Raw genomic sequence first — 16,680 nt, forward strand, 5'->3', positions numbered from 1 at the left:
ACCTAGCTCATCTCCCACCCCCAAAGAAATTATTAATTTCCCCCACTTTAAACTACAACATATGCTGCCATAGACTGGTGATGATTTCCTTTTAATCCCATCTAAATCTTTTGACGCCAAGGAAGCAGAGTGGCAGAGGGAGCATGCAGTTTGGGGCCACCGGAGACCTACATTTCTGTACAAGGTGAGTACCTTCTTCCAAAAATTTTCAAAATTATTTGTAATGTCGAAAGTGTTTATTACTCTCCATGCCTAAAATGAGTGATCATATCGGTAAAAACCGATCGATGAATGTGTGATGGTTGATAACATAAATTTGGACAGCCTAGGTTTTAAATTATTGCAATAATCTTCTAGAACCCCTAAGTTGATCTCATGTTGGCAGGTTTCTGAATTTTCAAAAAATGTTCAGGGGGTGCAATTTTTAAGATTATTCAAACAAGAGCAAATATGTGTGAGGGAAGAAGAGATAAGGAAGAAAAGAAAAGATTAAGAGAAAGGAAAAAAGTGGCTTTCAGTGTCATGCAGAGTTGATCCTTGAAAAATGCAAGAGTTAAGCTACAGAGGGGCGCTTGGGTGGCTCAGTCGGTTAGGTGTCCGACTTCTGTTCAAGTCATGATCTCACGGTCCGTGAGTTCGAGCCCCGCATTGGGCTCTGTGCTGACGGCTCGGAGCCTGGAGCCTGCTTCGGATTCTGTGTCTCCCTCTGTCTCTGCACCTCCCCTGCTCATGCTCTGTCCCTCTCTGTCTCAAAAATAAGTAAACATTATCAAAAAATTTTTAAAAGCTACAGAAAAGAAAATTTTACTAAGAAAATCATAAAAATAGTGTGCCTGCGGGGCACCTGGGTGGCGCAGTCGGTTAAGCGTCCGACTTCAGCCAGGTCACGATCTCGCAGTCCGTGAGTTCGCGCCCCGCGTCGGGCTCTGGGCTGATGGCTCAGAGCCTGGAGCCTGTTTCCGATTCTGTGTCTCCCTCTCTCTCTGCCCCTCGCCCGTTCATGCTCTGTCTCTCTCTGTCCCAAAAATAAAAATAAATGTTGAAAAAAAAAATTAAAAAAAAAAAAAATAGTGTGCCTGAGTGGCTCAGTTGGTTGAGCTTCCCAACTCTTCATTTGGGCTCAGGTCATGATCCCAGGGTCATGAGATTGAGCCCCCCATGCTGGGCTCCACACTGAGCATGTAGTCTGCTTGAGATTCTTTCTCTCTCTCTTCCTCTGCCCCTCTCCCTGCCTTACTCTCTCTCTCTCTCTCTAAAAGAAAAAAGACAAAGAAAGAAAGAGAGAAAAAGAAAATCATGAGAGAAAATACATTTACAATAGTCTATTATACATAAAAAAGCTGCATATAAGTGGACCCCTGCCATTCAAACCCATGATGTTCAAGAGTCAACTGTATAAATAAATGATTTGGGGATAAAGAGTTTTTCAGGCCACCATTTTCCTTTGGTTGCAGATACTCAGAGCAAATACTCGTCCTTCCACTTCTTACTAACTTACTAACTACTAACAAGCCATGGCAAACTGGTCTGTAAACAACGAAGGAAGTTAATTACAAAATTAAACTAACCTTACTGACTACAGATAAATTAAATCAAACAATTCAATTATCACACTACTTGAGGCCTATTGTAGATTTTAAGAAACGATCATCTTAAAATTTGTTATAACAGAAAGCATTCTATTCTTACCATTCTGGTTCTCTTCCGGAAGGTTCGCCCTCTACACTAATTTGTGTCAATGATAAAAGCTGGTAACATGATAATAGACTTGTGATTTTAAGAGCACTTTTATTGAATTCTATGTTCTAAATTAGACAGGAGTCTAATATTAAAATAGAGTTGGTAGTGTACTCAAAAGAAGCAAAACTTGCAATTTTTAAATTTTTCCATTCTTATCACTACCCCTTCACTTCTAGGGAACCTCTCCATAAAACAGTTGTTGTTCAAAGGATAGAGAGGACTCTATAGTTAACAATGGTTAAATTTCATTTCAATTTCAGTTTGTTACCACAATTAAACATTTTAAAAAATATGGGTACATGGATGGCTTATCAGGTAGGCATCCGACTCTTGAGTTTTGACTCAGGTCATGATTTCAGTTTGTGGGGATCCAGCTCTGTGTCAGGCTCTGTGCTGACAGCACGGAGCCTGCTTGGGATTCTCTGTCTCCCTGTCTCCCTGTCTCTCTGCCCCTTCCTCTCTCTCTCTCTCTCTCGCCCCCCTCTAGATAAATAAGTAAACTTAAAAAAATTAAAAAATAATAAAAATCGTTTGGAATGGTCATATACCTACCTAGAGGTTTCACTTTGTTCTGTCATAATAAAAATACCTATGTTATAAAAACATCCCTGGAGATATTTAACCAAGGTTCATATCATACTCTTTGACAAATAGACTGTATGGGGGAGTGTCATTCTTCTCATCAAATACATAAATTAAAGACAGCTGAAGTTTAACATGAGCACCTGGATGTCTAATAAGTTTCAAAGTTGCCACATTTTTATGAAAGCTACAAAAGGTCAGAAAATGTTGAGAATTCACAAGGATAAATTCGGGTGTGGCATTTCCCAGGCAAAAGACAGTTTCCAGTCCTTTGATTCTTCTTCTACTCCTCTCCCCTTTGTCCTGAGGGCAACTACAGCTGGTATTGGAGGGGAATGGACACTTCCTTTTTAAACAAAAATTTTTTTTATATTTTATTTACTTTTGATAGAGAGAGAGAGAGAGAGAGAGAGAGACAGAGCACAAGTGGGGGAGGGGCAGAAAGAGAAGGAGACACAGAATCCAAAGCAGGCTCCAGGCTGCCGACGCAGGGCTCGAACTCACAAATTGCGAGATCATGACCTGAGCCGAAGTCGGACGCTCAACCGACCGAGCCACCCAGGAGCCCCTGGAATGGACACTTCCTAACTCTAGGGCTTAGAAACGTTCAGGTCCTCTGTGTATCAGATTTCACCTGCTCTCGTGTGGCAAAGATAGACTGAAAACCATACAATCTGACGTTTGTGGCAATAGGACTCTGCTAATTACCCCAGGTCCTCATATAGGTGTCATGACGTCTTGACTGGAGTCAGAAAACTTACAGTTTCTATTTAAATGTTTCGCATCATTATAATAGAACTTGACCTAATAATTAAACACCTAGCCATTCTTAAGCAGCTGCTTTGAACACGTCTGAAACCTGATTTATACGTGGTCATAACACTGTTTCCTGGAAACTCAACCCAACCTGGAACTTTGGGGTCAGGTCCCAGCACACCAAACACTACTCTTAGTAACGTCTCCTATGCCTCCTTCCTACCTTTTCTGATATTTAAGCCTTTCCCTTAAGTCACATAATGCAACACTTTAAATCGAGCACAGTAATGTTTGCCTAGGTTCCATAGTGAGTGCGATTTCTCTGAATTTTTCTCAGGAAGACTAGTCCCTAGAAGGATCTAGGTGTTCATGAGAAAGAAAAACAATTCGCAGATCTGCAGTTCAGAAAGCTATTTTGTAGCGGTCTGTTTGAAGCAGACACCATGGGAGGTGGTGGGAATGTAAATGTAAACTTGCTCCTGGTGCCCGAGCTTCCTGTCCCTCTTACCCATTTCAGAACCATCACTGCTCACCAGGTGCTGAATTATGTAGTTGCTCACTTTTAATGAGAGCTCAGTTTTAATGAAATTCTTTTCCTTTCAGCGAATGTGGTAGATATTTAGGTCTGGCAAGGTTTCTGTTCACATGAACTCTTCAAATGAGCCACTGAATGCGGCACAATTCCCTGTGAGTTAGGAGTGAGCAGCTGGACAATTCATCCCGGATGGGCATCATGAGGCTATCGCAAAGAGAAAGCAAAATGCTCTGAAAAAAGCTTACACAAGGCCCTGGGATCACTGGTAATATTTGGAATGGTGCCTGCGTTCACGGTCACATTTTTGCGGTCCATCACGAATGTTCTCAGGCCACTATTTCCTTTTCTTTTAAATACACAGTGCTTTAAATTCCACAACACAGTTTCGTACCCGTTATCCCATTTGAAACTTACAGCTACCCCAAGAAGGCATAGAGCTCACCTACTGCAGTAGTGCTACAGTGAGTAGCACTGGGCAGGAAAAAAAAGACAGGCTCAGGGAAATAAAGAGATGGCTTAAGATCACAAGAGTGGGCTGGGGATAGAAGGTATGGCTCAACTTTGCATTTGTGACCCCATCGTTAAGGTTCTTGCTCTCATATCATGCCCCTTCTCAACTATGAACTAAGTTGGTCTATGACTCAGTCATATACATGGGACAAAAATCAATTTATATAACGTACATACAAACTATAAAATATTCAGTGAAGGGTACTGTAGCATAGTGGCTGACAACAAATGACTCTGGGGCCAGCTTGCCCGGGTTTGAATCCCAACTCTATCACTTACCTGCTGTGAGCCCTTGGGAAGGTCACTTAACCTCTATGTGCCTGTTTCTCTATCTGTAAAAGGGGGGCATTGATAGTATCTAGTTCATAGCGTGCTTGTGAGGATTAAATGAGGTGAGACATGTAAAATGCTTTGAACAGCGTGTGGTATATAGTAAGTATCCACCTATTCACTGGTATTAGTGTGTACATTATATGCACCAACTTTCTGTTCACTGTTACTATTACGTACATTATGTGCACCAACTTTCCATCAACTGTTACTATTATGTACGTTATAGGCACCAACTTTCTCAGGGAAGAACCACAACTTACTCTCCAGAGTGGTTGGTGGGAGCTTTGTGTGTTGGTCCTCGGGCAGCTGGCAAGAACAGCTGAGCAATTGCTGGACGATTCCCGGACTCATTTGTTGAAAGTCTTCCTTCGAAATGGGTGAAAGGCTATTCTGTAGAAATATCTCCACCAGCTGCCCGGCAGAGAAGCAAGTCTGTTTGGGGGAAAACGTCATTGTTACTAATCTCAGCAAACAAACTTACCACCATCAGTTGCCATTCCCAAGGAGTCAGAACTAAACAGAATGGCTAAAAAGGACACATGAAGCCATGACTTCATTTTTCTTCCCTGCAATCTTTGTGCATATATAATTTCCAAGGATTATTTTTCATCTCTGATCAAAGCCAGCTGTATCTCACTTTTATTTTGAGTGTTATCTAGTAAGAGTTTTGCACACTTTTTTCCTTCCTGAAAACATGCAACCGTGTTTTACAATGTGTGGCATGGTTTGTTAGCCAGCAGGCTAAGGAAGCCTCGATGCTTTTGTTGTTTTTTAGTGGGGATGGCTTTGTAGCAACAAAACCAAGACTTCAAATGATAAACAGGTGCTCTGCGGTTATAAGATCATTGTCTTTAATATTCTCTGATTTAGTAAGCCTGTGTAGGCAACATGTATTTTCAAAAGCAATCAAAGTAAATATTTTAAAAAGTGAATGCTGTGTCAACCAGCTCGTGTGTAAACACAAAATGATAAGGCTACCTTTGTAAGGGACGTCCCTTCTCCACAAAAACAACCGAAATCATTACGATTGCCTACTGCTGCTCCTCTATCTTTAAAGCCTTTCTACGTTGTATAGGCATATTTATAAGAGATCAGAATCATAGATAGAGAACAAATGCAAGACGTCTCTAAAAGCTGCCACAAGGAATTGGTGCATCTTAGAAGTGTTAAGGGCTGATTTTGTGTGTCAGAAGTTACACTGAAAGGTTTCAATGTGTATATAATTCCACCAGCACAAATGGATGACCCTTGTGCAGAATCTTTGGGGTCTGAAGTCAGACCCTCGTGCAATATCTTTGTGAGCTCCAGTCACAATCAATAAGGTATTTTAAGAAACTCATTGACTTGCGAGGCTTTCCTGATTTGCCACGCTTTAGAACGTAGGGATTTTTAAGAAGGCACATTGCTAATCAGGAAATAATGATGACATATTTGCTGGGTTTTCCCACATACAATTTTTGGGGGGAGAAGATCCCGTGAATAAAAAATGTCCTATCTTGATCAAGAAATGTTTGGTGGCAGGGATGAGAAGCCACTTGAACCAGCAAGAACCAAGAGGAGATCGTATTGAAAGGACACTAAGGATCTCCAAGATTGAGAAGATAGCCACACCTCAAAAGGAACTCAATCTGAAGCTAGAAAATCAGAACCTAGAGTTGTTTTTTCTCTCTCTCTCTCTCTTCGGGACCAAGTATTTTCTCCTTTCTCTTTCCCTCTGCATATATTTATTTCCTTTTACAGTCCGGTGTTTTCTCTTTCAGTAAACACATGGCCATATAAGCCCCAACTCTGAAGCGACCTCTCAGCCCACAAACCCAAGATTGAGTTGAGTCTGCAAGTCCTGACAGAGACCTGATTGCTACAGCAAAGCCATAGATGAACTCCCTTGGGTCAGACAACCCTCTGGTTCAATCAGTCTTGCCTCGAGATAAGAGGTGGGATCATTCCATTCGGACATGGCTGCCAGCCTCAGGCCTGGGGCTGAGGCAGGCATTTCTCAGAAAAAGGCTGGGCAAAACTCCAAAAGGCTTCTACTACAAAAAGCAGCAACAGAAAACTAAACTTGGGATTTTTTTTTCCTCCTTTTGTCAAAATAATTTATGCCAAAGACAGTATTTTCTGTTGCACCATTTGTTACTAATGGGATACAATGACTTCATCATTAAAGCTACTGACAACAGAAAAGGGAAACGAATACCAAACTTTTGATGACGAATCCTTTGTAATAAACATTCCCATTAAAAAGTGCTCGACTACTAAGTAAAGCAGGGGAGAGAGGAAATGAACAGAATGCCATGTGTCTTTCCCCAGTTCATTGCCAAGAAATTGAATAGTTCTGGTCTTAGACTACCTTCTCCTAGAGTACGGATATTCTATTCTAAGCTTCTGTGCCCTTGATCTTTATTTGCTGTTCCTGTACTATTCAGGTCCTTTGTTGGTTTTAAATTTCTTTTTGAAATCACTAACATAAATGGCCTTAAAGGTGATTCATTATATTCTATAAAATTTTAAACCCCAATATTTTTAAATAGTTTTTTTTTTTTTTAAGTTTATTTTTGAGAGAGAAAGAGACTGAGTGAGAGCAGCTCTCTCTGGAGGGGCAGAGAAAGAGGGAGACACAGAATCCGAAGCAGGCTCCAGGCTCCGAGCTGTCAGCACAGAGCCCGACGCAGGGCTCAAACTCACAGACTGTGAGATCATGACCTGAGCTGAAGTCAGCTGCTTAACCAATTGAGTCACCTAGGTGCCCCGAACCCAAAATATTTTTAATAAAGAATAATACAGAATGAAAATTTAGATTATCCCGCCAATAACTTTTAAACTATCTTTATTTCCTGGGGCACCTGGGTGGCTCAGTCAGTTAAGCATCTGACTTCAGCTCAGGTCATGATCCCACGGTTTGTGGGTTTGAGCCCCGCATCGGGCTCTGTGCTGACAGCTCGGAGCCTGGAGGCTGCTTCTGATTCTGTGTCTCCCTCTCACTGACCCTCCCCCATTCATGCTCTGTCTCTCTCTGTCTCAAAAATAAATAAATGTAAAAACAAAATTTTTTTAACTAGCTTTATTCCCTTACATAAAATTTCAGTATATGTGTATCCTTGTGTTAATGTCATCAGACTTCTATGGTAACTTTACAAACATATTCTAAAGCAGTGGTTCCTGAACTTTAGTTTTGAGAATTGCTTGGATGGCTTCCTAACAGGCAGAGTGCTGGGCTCTACTTCTCAGAGTTTCTGATTCAAAGATGATGGGGTGGGACCTGAGAATTTGCATTTCCAAGAAGTTCCCAGACAATGCTGACACTGCTGGTCGAGGGACAAAACTTTGAGAACCACTGGTCTAAATAACATACACGGGTTCTTCAGATCTAGTCTATCTTAGTGTCCTATCAAGAGTCACAAGGAAAGTGACATGTTGGGACAGAGAAGAACCATTGAAAAGGTTGATTTTGTTTACTTGGCATTGGTAGCACAGCAAATGACTATTACGGTTCTTAGAAGTCACATGCTTGGGGCGTCTGGGTGGCTCAGTCAGTTGAGCGTCCAACTTCCGCTCAGGTCATGATCTCGCGGTCCGTGAGTTCGAGCCCCGTGTTGGGCTCTGTGCTGACGGCTCAGAGTCTGAAGCCTGCTTCGGATTCTGTGTCTCTCCCTGTCTCTCTGCCCCTCCCCTGCTCGCACTCTTTTTCTCTCTCAAAAATAAATAAAAAGGGGCGCCTGGGTGGCGCAGTCGGTTAAGCGTCCGACTTCAGCCAGGTCACGATCTCGCGGTCCGGGAGTTCGAGCCCCGCGTCGGGCTCTGGGCTGATGGCTCAGAGCCTGGAGCCTGTTTCCAATTCTGTGTCTCCCTCTCTCTCTGCCCCTCCCCCGTTCATGCTCTGTCTCTGTCCCAAAAATAAATAAATGTTGAAAAAAAATTAAAAAAAAATAAATAAATAAAATAAATAAATAAATAAAAACATTTTTAAAAAACTTTTTTTTGAAGCCACGTGCCTTAAGTAGGTAGTTCCTAAATTTTAGGAAACCATCTGCATTCGTTATGAAGATAAGGTCTCCATTAGGCAAATTTGCCCCCTTCCCCAGAGCCAGTCCTGAAGAAGCATCTAAAAAGACTTCACAAACGAAGACCAACACAGGCTTCAGCTCTCTTCACCTCGGGTTGAATACAATAAGCATGAGTTTGAAAGAATCAGCTTTAATAAATGTCTTATATATACCGCACAAGTAACAAAAATTCACTTTTAAAAATATCTAATATTCTAATTAATAATCTGGTTTTGTCTTTAAAAACAAACCTAGTGAACAAACAACAATAAAAAAGAAACAGACTCTTCGGTATGGAGAACTAACTAGTCGTTGCCAGAGTGGGGGATGGGGAGGGTTGAAGGGGTTGGGCAAAACAGGTGAAGGGTATTAAGAGATACAAACTTCCAGGGGTAGGGACAGAATCTAGGGTACTGTGCAATCATGTATTCATAACTCACAGGAAAAACGTTCCGAATTGTTAGCAATCTGTAGGGGATTTTGCTCTTTTAAGGTACAAATTGTACCTTGCTCATCTGAGATACAAATAACAAAACTAGTTTTATTTAAGTCAACACTTCCCCAAGCAATAGCACAGTTGTTAAGAGCACCGAATATGTTATCAACCTCTGTCTATATCCTCAGTTTCTGTAAACATTAAGCGATTACTTATTAGCTCCATGCCTCAATTTCCTCATCTGTAGTATGGAAAAATATCTATAGTATGGAATAATAGACCCCAATCTCATATAGTTGTTATAATAATTAAATGAGGCAATGCAGGTGAAATAGCGTTATGTCTAACACATCATACGTACTCAATAAGCATAAGCCACGCTCGTGGAACATCAGTTTCTCAGGATTTTAAATGGTTAGGGCAGGGAAGGATTCTAGAGTCAAAATTTGAGAATTGCTGGATTCAATAAGATCAAAGAAGTTTATTTGCTGAGAGACCTCCCAGATACCCTAATATGCCACAGTGTAATATGTATTTCTAGTATTTCCCACACCAATGTAATCATAGGACCCATTTCAAGAAATACCAAGACAGACAAGTGAATGTACTTTGGGGCATAACTTTAGGAAATATGGGTATAAATATGTTCATAGGTTCATACATCACCTTTTCTCAAAAACCTTCTCAGTGCTACCTACTATACAAATATTTCTCTGTTGCTCACAGCCCGAAGTAATCTCTTCAAAACCTTATCTAAGTTTAAAGCATTCATTCATCATTGTAAGTATATATGCAATGTCTGTGTCCTATTCCTACACTGTAGGTTCCAAAGGAGTTGTGCCTATTTTTTTAATGTTTATTTATTTTAGAGAGAGAGAGAGAGAGAGAGACAGAGAGAGACAGAGCATGAGCGGGGGAGGGGCAGAGAGAGGGAGACACAGAATCCGAAGCAGGCTCCAGGCTCTGAGCTGTCAGCACAGAGCCCAATGTGGGGCTCGAACTCACAGACTGCAAGATCATGACCTGAGCTGAAGTCAGATGCTCAGCTGACTGAATCACCTAGGTGCCCCGCGTTGTGCCTATATTTTTCAACACTGTATACCCAATGACCGTGATGGTGACTGGCAGGTAATAAATGTTCAGTATGTTTGTTGAGTTAATTATTCATGCATTCGATATAGATACAAGAGAGGAAGTATATCTGTATATCTATCTATATCTATCTACATCTATTGTCTTATTCTCCTACATGTCTTGGCCTCACATGTATGTCAGCAGAGACCCATTTGTAGAAGAAAACAACCCATGACCACTCCGTACAAATACAATATTTTCACATTGAAGGAAATACACATCATCCCTTAAGTTTTTCACAACTCTTACAGAACTTTCACCACTTTGACAGTAGCAATTGGTGGTGTAAGAAGAAGAATAACGATACCTTATCCCAGGAAACTGAACTGTCTTCTGACTCTTGGTCCATGGATACAGATAGATTAGGGTATCTCCAGTCATAGATTGTTAGGTTGTTTTGTTTCCTTTCAAGGCGATGGATTTTATCTTTTCGGATACAGGTACTTTTGGTCCAGAGAGTGTTGAGGAGTTGGTCTAGTTCTAGAAATTTCATACAAAATCTGGTGTCATATAGAATAAAGACAGGTCAATCTCAGGATAAGTACAATTTCTTATGGCCACAGCATAGATAGTTTGCTAAATAAATGTGGTCCTAATGAAAAGTCAAGACGTGACTCTGAAAAGTAATAAAAGAACACTTATACTTCACATGAATGTTAATCCCCTCACAAGATCTTGACTAAGCTTTGGGGCTGAATCAGTCTTATAAAGATGTTCCCACCACTTTTAACTCCTAGGGATGATACGGTGGGCAATTCCTCCAAAGAAACGCCTTCTCGTGAGCCAACTCTTTCTTTTTCTAGATGTTCCTCATAAAAATGCACACAAAGGATAGAACTGGCCTAATCCATAGGAAATTCATTTCCTTGAGGTATTACATACATCCTCCGTAGGTAAACTATGATATGTTTAAGTCAATCAAATTATTTTCCTTTTAAGGGTTTGTTTATGCAGAAACAAGAAAGGAAATGAAAGAGATCTGAGATTATAGAGACAACTGACTTTGTCTTCTAATACTATTGTAGTATGGTTTTCAGTTTATAGATTACAGTTTAGCTTCCCTTGGTACAGCTCGAGGCTCTTAAAAACTGACTAGTACAGGGGCACCTGGGTGGCTCCGTTGGTTAAGGGTCCAACTCTTGATTTTGGCTCAGGTCATGATCTCAAAATTCAGGAGATTCAGTGCCCCACGTCAGGCTGTGCACTGACAGCATGGAGCCTGCTTGGAATTCTCTCTCTCCCTCTCCCCCTCTGCCCCTCCCCACCTTTCAAAAATAAATCCATAAATAAAAATTTTAAAAAATTAATTGGTATGCAGAAAAATTAAGTATAGTGGTGAATTTCTTTGGATTTATCCATCGGCTTGCTTGGGAATACAACGTCCCTGGTATTTTCCTGAATGTCATCATCGAGGACAAGAAAAATTACAAACTAGAGTTACTACAATATCTTATCTTAAATGACTGGCTTTCAGCGAAAAGAAAATTATAAGACTTGCAAAAAAAATGGGAACGTGTGACCCAGAATCAGGGAGGAAAGCCATCAATAAATATGTCTTTGAGTATTCCCAGATGTTGGATTAAGCAGAAAAAGACTTCAAAGCAGCTATTATAAGTGTGCTGAAGGAACTAAGGGAAATCATATTTAAAGAATTAAAGTGTGACAATAATAAGTCAGCAAATAGAAGAAATAAGAAAATCAAAATTATATAAAGGTCCAAATGGAAATTCTGGTGTTGAATATAGTGAGTGAAATGAAAAGGTCACAAAAGGAGCTCAGCAGCATATGTGAAATGGTAAAAGGAAAAGTTACCGGAGATGAAGAAAGAACACCAGAAATAATCCAGTCTGACAGTTCATGCGCTCACACTGATAGCATGCAGCCTGCTTGGGATTCTGTTCCTTCCTCTCTGTCTGCCCTCCCACTCTGCCACTTGTGTGCTCTCTCTCAAAGTAAATAAATAAACTTAAAAAAAAAAAGAATTTATTCTTACTTTTCTTTACAAACCTCAATAAAATGAAATTGTGACGAGGGGAAGTTTTCCGTAACAGAATTATTACACTAATAAATGAAGAAGAAGAGTCAATTAGAAGAACACCATTTCACAAGCTGCAAATAATCAATATAGACAAGTATCATCAATACCTTATGACTTCTCAAAAAGAGAAAACTAGATGTTATGTACCTCCTGGCAGAAGGTACTAACTCTAAGACAGCATCCTCCAAGTAAACAAACCACCTAATCAAATCTCTACAACATCCAATATACATGAAACACAGTGCATAGAAATGCATATTGGATGACTAGAAATGCAATCGGCAAAACCCAGATGTGATAAACAGTCCCCTTTTTTCTAACAAAAAAACCGTAGCAAAATAGAGAAGGTGGAGTCGGGGAGAGGCATGACATCTATAAAGCGAAATTGAAGAGATATACCAACAATCTGCATTTTATGAACATTATTTAGATCCTGGTGTGATAAAAAATAAAACATCTTTTTTTAACAATCAGGGAAATGTAAACATTAATGGGCTTTTTTTGTGATATTAAGGAATCAATATTAATTTTTTAGTTGTGATATTGGTAATAAGGTGCTTTTAAAAACGCTTGTCTAGGGGCGCCTGGGTGGCGCAGTCGGTTAAGCGTCCGACTTCAGCCAGGTCACGATCTCGCGGTCTGTGAGTTCGAGCCCCGCGTCAGGCTCTGGGCTGATGGCTCAGAGCCTGGAGCCTGTTTCCGATTCTGTGTCTCCCTCTCTCTCTGCCCCTCCCCTGTTCATGCTCTGTCTCTCTCTGTCCCAAAAATAAATAAACGTTGAAAAAAAAATAAAAATAAATAAAAATAAATAAAAATAAAAACGCTTGTCTATTAGAGATTCACACAGAAATATTTAAAAATCATTTGCTTCAAAATAATCAAGTGATAGGAAAGGGTGGAGGCAAATATAAAATAAGATTATCCAGTTGCTGGTAAGTGTTGAGGCTAGATACTGTGTACATGGGGGTTGACTATATTACTGTTTATATTTTTGTTTATTACATTTTTATTAGATATCTACTTTTAATATTCAGAATTTATATAACGACAACAGCAACAACAACAACAAAAAACACTTAAAACTGACTTCTGGGGAAGATGGCAGAGTAGGAGGACCTTAAGTTCACCTCGTCCCATTGATACAACTAGGTAACAATCAGTGTAAAAAACCCAGAAAACGACCTGAAGACTGGAAGAACAAATTCACCACAGCTAAATGTAGGGAAGAGGCAGCTTTGAAGAGGGTAAGAAGGGTGGAGACGTGGTGAGGAGTGACAAAGACTGCAGGAGAGTCTGGGGGAGGGTGGACCCACAATCCCAGAAAGGGGAGAGAAGTAGATTCTCACACCAAGGAGCCCACTCAGGAAAGACAAATCTCCATAACATTTGGCTTTGAAAACTAAACGGATGAAATTTCACAAGGTCTTACAATGAATGAGGCTTAAAATCTGGAAATTTAAAAATCAGTGGGGTTGGCTCTGAGAGAACTGGGAGGGTGAGAGGAAACTGACTCCCAGTCCTTAAAGAAACATTACAACAGACAGACCTGCTGTGATACAAGGTAGAAACAGCAGTTTGAAAAATACCAGGAGCATACGGGAGAGAGATGTGTTTACTAATCTAAGAGCTCCAGCTAGAAGGGCAGGGATCAATGGGACATTTTTCCAGGAACAAAGATGATGGTGGGTGCCATTTTCCTTCCCTGTTCCCCCAGCCCAGACACACAGACATAGGTGGGGCCCACTGCAGCACCTACACTCACTGCATAACTTACAAAGAGCATGCCCTGCCCCTTCTTCCCCTGCAGACACATTCACTCCAGCCAGGCCTCTGCTTCACGTCCCCTCTTGCAGCAGACCCAGGCAAACCTTGCTAATACCATTCCTCTGACCCCACACACTTCTGAGGATCTGCCCCCTCCAATACATTCTTGGGTTAGCTAATCCAAAGTGGTACCACAAGCCTGGCAGTGTGCAAGCATCCCAAATAGGAGCCAGTATCACACCAAACTGACTCCTGCCCCAGGGAGAGGGAAAGAACCACACACAACCATCAGGGTAGAGGCTTAGCAGTGGGACAGACAGCTGGTCTTACTATAGGTCCCACCCACCAATGAAGGCTTCTTAGGGTACAATACAGGGAAAGTGTCCTGCACTAACCCCACACAATAGGCAAAGAGAGCCATTGCAGATTACTGGACTGAAGGAAAAATTGTTTCAGCCAAAATAGCAGGATGTATGCAAGAGACATAGAAGATTCTCCTGATGCACCAGGTTCTGCTGAACAGGAGACACTGAACTGCAGGGCACTACAGGACTTCTTCTTCATAAGGGCACTACTATCAAGAGCAGGAGACATAGCTGACTTTCCTAACACAAAGAAACAGACCCAGAGAGTTAGACAACCTGAAGAGACAGAGGAATATGTCCCAAATGAAAGAACAGGACAAAATCACAGCAAGCAACCTAAACAAAATGGGGATAAGAAACATGCCTGCTAGATAATTTAAATCAGTGGTTATAAGGATACTCACAGGACTTGAAAAAAAGACTGAAGGACATCAATGAAACCCTTAACAAAGAGACAGAAAAAGAACCAATCAGAGTTGAAGAATGCAATAAGTAAAATAAAAAATACACCAGATGGAGTAAATAGTAGACTAGAGGAAACAGAAGAATGGGCCACCAACCAGGAATACAGAATAATAGAAGGAAATCAAGCTGAACAGCTGAGAGGAAAAAAAAAATTCAAAATGAAAATAGACTTAGGGAACTCAGCAATATTCACATTATAAGGAACCCAGAAGGAAAGGAGAAAGAAAAGGGGTAGAAAATTTATTTGAAGAAATAATAGCTGAAAACTTCCCAAATCTGGGATAGGAAACAGAAATCCAGATCCAAGGGCACATAGAGCCCCCCAAAGTCAACCCAAGAAGGTCCACAACAAGACACATAGTAATTAAAATGGCAAAAAAGAAGCAGTAAAGAAAGAATTTTAAAAGCACCATGAGAAAAGAAAATACTTACATACAAAGGAAACCCCATAAGGCTATCAGCTGATTTTTCAGGAGGAACTTTGCAGGCCATAATGGAATGGCACTATATATTCAAAGTGCTGAAAGAAAAAAACTTGGAACCAAGAGTACTCTATCCAATAAGGTTAGCATTCAGAATAGAAGGAGAAATAAAGAGGTCCCCAGACAAACAAAAGTTAAGGGAACTTATGACCACTAAACCAGCCCTACAAGAAATGTTAAAGTGGATTCTGTGTGGCAAGGAAAGACTGTAAGTTAGAGTAAGAAAAGTAGGAACCATGAAAGCAACAAAAATAAGAATATCTATAAAAATCACTTAAAGGACCCACAAAATAAAATGATGTAAAGTATGACACCATGTATCTAAAACATGGAGGTGGGGAGAGGTTTAAAGAATGGGTTAAGCTGTGAGTGACTATCAATTTAATATACAAAATGAATGGAAACCACAAATCAAAAACTAGTCATAGATACACAAAGAATAAAGAGAAAGGAACCCAAGTATATCGCTAAAGAAAGCCAACTAATCATGAGAGAAGAGAACAAGGGAGGAAGAGAGAACTACAAAAACAATCATAAGACAAGTAACAAAATTGCAATAAATACTTACCTATCAATAATTACTTTGAATGTAAATGGATTAAATGCTCCAATCAAAGACAAGATGACAGAATGAATAAAAAAGCAAGACCCATCTATATGCTGCCTATAAGAGACCAATTTCAGGCCTAAAGACACATGCAGATTGAAAATGAAGGAATGGAGAAGTATTTATTATGCAAATGGATTTGAAAACCAGGGTAACAATACTTATATTGGATAAAATGACTTTAAAACAAAAGATTGAAATAAGAGACAAAGAAGGACACTGTATAATCATTAATGGTGTGGGGCTCCTGGGTGGCTCAGTCAACTGAGCAGCTGACTGGCTCAGTTCATGATCTCATGGTTTGTGGGTTGGAAACCCACGTTGGGCTTTGCGTTGACAGTGCAGAGCCTATGTCAGAGTCTCTGTCTCCCTCTCTCTCTCTGCCTCTCCCCTACTCATTGTGCATATGTTCTCTCTCTCTCAAAAATAAAAACATTACAAAAAAATGTTTTGATGGGGGCAATCCAACAAGATGATATAACAATTGTAAATATTTATGCACCCAACATGGAAGCACCCAAATACATAAAAGAGTTAATACAAACAAAAAGGAAGTAATAAATAGTAATACAAAAATAGTAAGGGACTTTAATACCCCACTTACATCAATGGACAGATAATCCAAACAGAAAATCAACAAGGAAACAGGGGCTTTGAATGACACATTGAACCAAATGGATCTATATATTCAGATATTCTATCCTAAACAGCAGAATACATATTGTTTTTAAGTGCACATGGAAGATTCTCTGGAATAGATCACACATTAGGCCAAAAACCAAGTCTGAACAAATTCAAAAAGATTGAAGTCACACCATGCATCTTTACTGAACACAATGCTATGAAACTAGAAATCAACCACAAGACAAAATCTGAACATAAATATTTGG

The 16,680-nt window shown here is 40.2% G+C and overlaps 1 protein-coding gene across 6 annotated transcripts in view; it reads right to left on the reverse strand.

The window, feature by feature from the left end:
* Window positions 1-16,680, reverse strand: part of SLC39A12 (solute carrier family 39 member 12) — an 86,395-nt gene that overhangs the window by 49,398 nt on the left and 20,317 nt on the right. For all 6 annotated transcript variants that reach the window (XR_005783408.1, XM_040451291.1, XM_040451290.1 and 3 more), the window contains exons 5-6: window positions 10,377-10,549; window positions 4,717-4,888 (exon numbers count right to left, since the gene is read on the reverse strand). Coding sequence is in view for 5 of the 6 variants with exons in the window: in XM_040451291.1 (XP_040307225.1) it covers window positions 4,717-4,888; window positions 10,377-10,549 (345 nt within the window). In the remaining variant the exon portion in view is untranslated. The remainder of the gene's footprint in view (window positions 1-4,716; window positions 4,889-10,376; window positions 10,550-16,680) is intronic.

Source organism: Herpailurus yagouaroundi, unplaced genomic scaffold (genome assembly GCF_014898765.1).
Source record: "Herpailurus yagouaroundi ecotype Mexico unplaced genomic scaffold, PumYag 203, whole genome shotgun sequence".
NCBI classification, from domain to species: Eukaryota; Metazoa; Chordata; class Mammalia; order Carnivora; family Felidae; genus Herpailurus; species Herpailurus yagouaroundi.